Consider the following 7,500-nt stretch of genomic DNA (forward strand, 5'->3'; position numbering starts at 1 on the left):
TCCTGACCACTTACAAAGCTTTTGTCCGTAGCCTGATGGAGTACTGCTCTCCCCTCTGGGCTGGTGCTCCTGCCTCCCACCTTTCTCGACTTCACGCTGTCGAAACCAGGGCTTTTAAGATCATTGGCATCTCCCGCAATGAAACTGAGTCTTTGGGCCTCTCACTCAATCACCGCAGGTTGGTCGGTGGTCTTTCTGTCTTCTACCGACTCCTCTCCAGCCTTGCCCCCCTGCTCTCTCTGTGATTTGTCCCAACCACATTTCCACAGGTCGCTCAAGGTCCGCCAACAACCCCCTTCTGGTAAAACTACCAAAATCACGAATCACTGCTCATCTTCACTCTTTCATTCCTCTTTTTTCCCGCCTTTGGAATAAACTTCCTCACTCTATTCTTTCCCATTCTTCCCTCCAGGCTTTCAAAACAGCTGTTCACCACCACCTCTTATCTTCCCCCATCCAAATCCTCGATCTTTTCTACCCCCGATAATCCACCCAAGCCCACTTCCTTCAATTCTCCTGCTTTCCTTCCTGAAAGTCCCTTTAATGTCCATCTTCCCCTCGCCATGTTCCCCGTCCCATCCCCATCCTTCCCCAAGGAAGGATATCTCAAATGTGTGCAGGATATCTCAAAGTTGTGAACGGATCCGGATGAAATTTGGTGGGCAGGTTCAGTGTGACAAGGACGAACTGATTAGATTTTGGTGAAAATCCGGATCCAACAACGACAATTTTTTTAGTGATCCTTCACCAGTGAGAGAAATGGGCAAAAAATTATATATAGCATGATATCTCAAAAAGTTGTGCACGGATTCGGACGACACTTTGTGGACACGTTGGGTGTGTGGCAAGGACGAAATAATTCGATTTTGGTGAAGATTTGGATACGAGAATTATTTAATTTTTTGTGATTCTTCACTCTTGAGAGATGGGGCTAAAAACGATGTATAGCACGATATTTCAAAAACGTATTGGGCCCAATATGTTCTCGTCGATCAGGCATTGCGTGGCGGAGGTATGCGCTCTCCCGAGTACCCTTCCAGTTTACTTATATTTTCATTTTTGGATGCTTTCCGACAATTCCGCCTCCCCCCCTCCACCGGTGTACTTGCTCTGATGTCCATCAGCACGCAAAATTTCAGCTTTCTACGTCACCTGGAAGGTACTGATCGTTAATATTAGTCAATGAGTAAGTCAGTGATTATAAAGAGCTTTATATATAACTAACGGGGTATGCTTACATGTTTTGTTAGGTACAATTAGAATGTGAGTACGTGTATAAAGTATGTAAGGTACAATTAGAATTTGAGTACGTGTATAAAGTATGTACAATTAGAATTTGAGTGTCTATAAAGTATGTGCAATTAGAATGTGAGTACGTCTATAAAGTATGTACAATTAGAATGTGAGTCCGTGTATAAAGTATGTACGATTAGAATTTGAGTGTCTATAAAGTATGTACGGTATAATTAGAATGCGAGTTCATCTCTAAAGTACATACTATAAAACCACACAAAAGCCCTGGTGAGGGTTTGTAATCGTCGCTTGTTCTTTCTTGTTTCAATTGTTTTGGGGATGTTTTTTTTTTTTAATTTGTTTCCAAATCTTTTCAGGAAATAAATGACAGGATTTGTTGTTAGTTTTGGTGCACACTTTCACTCTGTTTTTATCCTCCGCCTCGTGGCGGAAGGGGGATATTGTTATCACCCGGGTCGTCCGTCCGTCTGTCCGGCTGGCTGGGCGACAACATTTATAGCTGTGAGTGCGATAATTCATAAACTGTTCTCCATATCGATGTGAAATTTGGGTCACACATGTACTACCTGAAAAGGAAGAACCCTATATATTTTGGGCGTGGCCAGCTCCAAGATGGCCGACTGGGGCGACGTCAACATTTATAGCTGTGAGTGCGATGACTTATAAACTGTTCGCCATATCGATTTGAAATTTGGGTCACACATGTACTACCTGAAAAGGAAGAACCCTCTTGATTTTGGGCGTGGCCAGATCCAAGTTGGCCGACTGGGGTGGCCATCTTGAAAAAAATGTTTTTTGTATAAATGGAAAACCGCTTATCTGATTTCAATTATTTTTCAATGGCGGGGGATTCCCCATCTCTGATGGTATATTTGTCTTATTGTTTCAGTGCACACAAATCATTCACAATACTTGTTCCACGAGTCTGGCCCTTCCTCTATCACAGCAGCAGCTCTGTACGGAGAGCTGCCCTCGATACGCTACTTGCCACCCTTGGGAGCCGTGACACACAGGTGCAAACAACTAGACTGAAGACTTTTTCTCAGTTCTACGTAAGATTTATGACATGATGACGATCACTGATGCCAATGTCGTGTGGTAAATGTGTGGCAGAGGAAGTGTATCGATCAGAACATTGCCATATCCATTGAGTTAATGAGCGATGAGTTGTATTTCAGGATGGAAATGTAATGGAAAAATGTGGGTGGGTTCCTTTAAACATGGATGTTAGCCAAGATTAGGAAAGGATGCAATGCTTTTGTTGGAGTGAGTGTTAAAATGACTTTTCATTGAAAAGTTTTAATCCTTTGTATCTTGTGTAGTCCTGCGTACTGTGGTTGACACCAATCCTGCAGGACATGATGAGGGTTATCTACCAAGCGGCTATCCTTGAAAGTAACCAAGATATCTGCAATCTCATCCAGAAGGTGGGACTTGGTCCTGTGGAAATGTTCTTTCAACGTTTTGTGCCCGTATGTTGCATATCATATTGTTACAGATTTGACCTCGGTGGAAAACGGATCAAAGATTGGAAGAGATATTTCAAAGTGCATGTTTGCATAAGTGTAATTTAATTGCTGTAATTTAAGAGATAATGTCAAGAGAAGTGTTTGGAAAGCTCTCGTGTTTTAATTTCAACGCGAAAACTCTCGTGTCTAATATAATTTTTAAAACCCAATAGGCTTTCTTTTCCTCACGGTTTCTTTGTCCATCTCGCTTTCTATTGACTGTGTTTGACAAGCCCTTCCTCTTTATCCCCATCTTCCTAAACCCCCCCCCACCCCTGTGAAACCTGTCCCACTCCACCTTACCTCAATAACCTTTCCACTTTTTCCTTTCTTGCTTCTCAAAACAACCTTAAATTATAATATCATTCATCATTAATTCTCAACTTATTCCAAATTAATTCAATCTTGAACTTTCATTTCTTTTCCATTCTTCTTCTTCCTCCCCTCTCACTCTATCAATTTAAACGTCTCATGATATTAATACTGCTAAACCTTTTAAAATTAATTTTAAATTGTTCATTCTTCCCACATACATGCTTCCACTTTTCTCCCATTCTACGATCCATTTCCCCCCCACTTCCCCTCCCCCTTTCTCTCTTTCCTTGGATGACTCATAAACTCATGCCTTATCCACCATCTTGTTCATGCCGTTTAATTATCAGTGCCATCCTGATCCTAATGTCTGTCTTCATCTCTCTGCCCTTGGAATCCTTCAATCCAACCCTTTTTGTACTGAGTGGGACTACAGTGCCAAAGTCCCTCACGTCGGTTCCCTCCTCCGTATGATCTTTACATACAGGTTCCACTGCACCCACTCTGGGCTTCCCCCACCCAAACTCCTGTTCAGATCCCCCAATTAAATGTGCCTCTACCCCATGCCCCTCACCCTCTTTGCTTCATTCATGTCATACCTCTTCCTTGCTTCCTTCACCCTCTGCCCTATCTTTGATTCACTACCCATCCACTTCTTGCTTTCGTCAAGCCCCAAATCTTCCTTGCTTTCATCATGACCCAAATACTTTCATCTTGCTTCCCCTGTGCACCGTCTCCTTTCTGCAACCACTGAGTCATGGCCTCCCTGCCCCTGAGTTTCTACCCCCCCTCTGACCCAGAGTCCCGGCCCACTTTGCCCCCCCCAAGACCCTCCCTCCTCTACTCCCCAAGACCCTCTGCCCCCCGAGGCCCGAGACTCTGCCCCCCGAGGCCCGAGACCCTTTCCCCCGACCCGAGACCCTCTGCCCCCCCTGAGACCCGAGACCCTCTACCCTCCGAAATCCATGACTTCTGCCCCCTAAGTCCCGCCCCTCTCAGCTTCAGCACAGTCATTTGCTGGGGACTGCAAGCTGCCCTCTCATGTCAAGTCTGGTCCTTCATTTCCACCTCTCCTGATATTAATACTGCCTGAGAATCCTTCCACATAATCTGGCTTTCTGTTATTTACTGATTGATACCATCTCGGCCCCTCCTTCCCCTCACGTCAGTATCCTCAAAAATCAAGAATCACTGCTTCCCTTCACTCTTTCATTCCTCTCTTTTTCCGCCTTAATTAAACCACTTCGTTCCTCCACTTCTCCTTCCTTTCAGCATCCCATCAAATCCATCGCTTGTAGAAAGGGAAATGGCTTGACGGAGAACATGAGCGAACAGTTCATTGGATTTTAGGAACGTGATCTTTCGGTCACTCAAAAGGAAAACTTTATCGGTTAATCATTTCTTGATGTACACATTTAGTTTTTGTGTTGGGTCAAAAACTAGAATTACATAACAAACAGTAAATCCTCTGCTTGTTTTGCATCAAAAGAGGGCGAGTTGTTTTTCTTTGTTGTTCCGCACTTGTAATGTGATTGCTGTGTTGCCCCCCCTCCCCCCCGCCCCCTTGTGCATTGTACAGGTTTGGCAGCAGTTGCTGAGCAAAGCACCATTGCACTATGTGGTGGCCGCAGCTTGTCCATGGATGGGTGCATGGCTGTGCCTCATGATGCAGCCAGCTCATCTACCTATTGAACATAACATGCTGATGGAGTTGCGAATTAAGTCAAAGGTGCTTAAAACGGGTCTCTTTTGAAATGTTAACCTTTCTTTTTATATTTTTTTTGCGCACTTACCTTTTTTTGCTTACTTCAAGTTAACCTTTCCCCACTGCTTCACTTACCTCTGAAGGACATTATTGTTTGATATACCTTGCTGGGTGGATAAAGTGCAAGAGTACAGCGGTGATTAATCCATGGTTGGTTCAGCTTCTTCCAGCCGCTTTATAATGCAACATGTAGATCAACAAGAATCGGGTATCGATGAGTTTACCATTGTGGCCCTGTCTAACATGCGGCCTTAGAGATGAGCTTCCGTGAGTTTGTGAATGCGTTTGCTTGATTTAAAGCTTTCCCATCATGGCAACTGTAGAAAATAATGCATTGTCAGAATGATATCATTAAATGAAAGTGGAGGGGACTCTGTGCACATCAAGAAGTGACAAACAGGAAAAAAAAATACATTCAGTGACTCGAACACAATTCGATCATCTCTGGTCTGCATCTGACTTGTCAATCCTTCAGATTTATTATTTTTGTTTTTCAGTTAATGTCAGTCCTTCAATTCCTGCATGAGTGGTGTGCACAACCAATTGACTAAGCTCCCCCCCCCACCCCCCCTGCTCCCTTTCCCACCCTTTCTCCTCTCCTCCCTCTGCCACCCCTTCTCCTTCTCCCACTCCATCTCCCTCTCCCACCCTTTCTCTCCTTCTCCCTCTCCTCCCTCTTCCACGTCTTCTCCCTCCCCCTCTCTCACACTCTCATGTGTTGAGACATGTGTTGGTCCCCATGGGTCTGCAACTGTGAACAAGAATAGCACTAAGTTCCTTGACTTCACAACAGTTTCAGTGCCCACAGCCACATCACTGGACTTGGTGTGGCAAAGGAGATTGACCATGTGCTCATTGATGGTCACTGGAGGATGCTCCAGAACTGTGGGGTCGACTGGGGTGCTCAGTTCCTCAATACCGACCACAGGCTTGTAGCAATTCTGAAGTTGCAATATATCTTCAGAATTTTGTAGCAAAAATGCTGAGATCACGGAGAGATTCGCTTACCTTGGCAGTGATATTCATGTCTCCACTGGCTGTGAGCCAGAGGTCAAGAGACATCTGGGTCAAACCTGGGGAGTCATGGATTCACTAGATCATGGGGTGTGGCGCTGTCATTACCCATGCAGAAGGATGAAAGTCCAAATCTTGAAGTCCTTGGTGCTTCCAGTCTTGCTCTGCAGATGTGAGACTTGTACTAAGGATATGAGATGGAGACCACACCTTTGGCACCAGGTCTCTTCAGAAAATCCTTGGCTATCGCTGGTTAGACTTTGTGTCCAAACGAGTATTTACTGAGAGACTCAGATGGGATTTGTTACCTGTTTAGTCCGTGAGCGTCAGCTGCGGCTGTATGGACACGTGGCTTGTTCTCGTGACGCTGATCCTGCTCACTAGATTATTTCAGTGAGGGAGCCTCGTGAGTGGAGGAGGTTAACGGGCCGACTATGTGCCTCATGGTTTTAGCATATAGATTGGCATCTCAAGGAGTTGGGGATGTGCCAGGCATCTGCCTCGGAGATGGCCAGACGCAATCCCTCGTGTACCGGCAGAAAGTGGATGCGGCAATGAGCTGCTCCGGCCAGGCTCTCATACCTGACCTGACCTGACAGCTCTCTAGTTGATGTACCTCATGCCTATATTATGCAGACTAAGTTAAATGGCCTTACTACTTGTATCTGAGATTGATTGAAATGCAGTTTTTTTATAAAAATGATATCTGCCAAATTATAAAGGAATAATCAGTGTCCAATGGAGATTATTTTTTAGAAGGTCGAAAGATTTGCATTTTATTTTTTTCTAGGAGAGGTCTTCAGGGAAACTAAGAGTTGGCCAGTCTGCTCGTGAGACAAGGCACGAGTACATTGCAGGCTCTGAAAGTCTACATGAAGACCCGGCAACACGTGACTACCTCGTCATGCGATCCCGTCTCCTCGCCGCTCGGTAATCTTCAACTCGAATATTCTTCTTCATGTCCATTTGCAGTTTTGCTTTTTCCATCCATAAGTCTGCATGCTCTGAACTGAGAGTAATCTGTTGTTCAGTCACCAAAATATTCATCCGATTCCTCTTGTGAAATAACGAATTACTTGCATTAAAGATTGATTTACAATAAAATAACACATGACAGCTCCTCGTGGTGGAGAGGACAACAACCTCCAGATTGATTAATAGCAGAATTGCCATACGTCGAGTCCAAAAGATGCTAAATGCAAACCACGTGACTGATGACGTCATCAATTTTTTTGCCAATTACAATTTAGCCCGAGATGACCCTCCAAATTTTTCTTGCTGATCGGATAAAGCATTTGACATGAAATTATGACATCAGGAAGCCACGGATGACATATAAAAAACACCCTTGTTTCCCATGAGGAGTACTTCACATGTGCCAAGTTTCAATTTTTCCCATGGAGCGGTTTTGGAAATTCAGAGGTCCAAAGTTTTTCCTTTCTTCCAACATGGCTGCCACACCACCTGACCTATGATGTCAGTTATCACAAAACACATTCTCCATGAGTGGAGGATAAATGGGGCTTCTGAGGCAGCCATTCAAATGAATGTGGGGAAAGGGAAAAACTTTCTGACTCAAGGACCAAAAGCCCAAAATAGGAGACTGATTTCTTCCCCCTCCCATACAAGCAAATGTAAAATTAAGAC

The 7,500-nt window shown here is 44.4% G+C and overlaps 1 protein-coding gene across 1 annotated transcript in view; it reads left to right on the forward strand.

The window, feature by feature from the left end:
• The window catches only part of BTAF1 (B-TFIID TATA-box binding protein associated factor 1), a 242,387-nt gene that overhangs the window by 54,807 nt on the left and 180,080 nt on the right, over positions 1-7,500 (forward strand). The window contains exons 11-14 of the mRNA XM_085849152.1: positions 2,073-2,267; positions 2,577-2,681; positions 4,654-4,803; positions 6,644-6,783. Of these exons, the coding sequence (XP_085705278.1) occupies positions 2,073-2,267; positions 2,577-2,681; positions 4,654-4,803; positions 6,644-6,783 (590 nt within the window). The remainder of the gene's footprint in view (positions 1-2,072; positions 2,268-2,576; positions 2,682-4,653; positions 4,804-6,643; positions 6,784-7,500) is intronic.

Source organism: Eptatretus burgeri, chromosome 12 (genome assembly GCF_056783735.1).
Source record: "Eptatretus burgeri isolate ZD-2024b chromosome 12, Ebu_testis_v1, whole genome shotgun sequence".
NCBI classification, from domain to species: domain Eukaryota; kingdom Metazoa; phylum Chordata; class Myxini; order Myxiniformes; family Myxinidae; genus Eptatretus; species Eptatretus burgeri.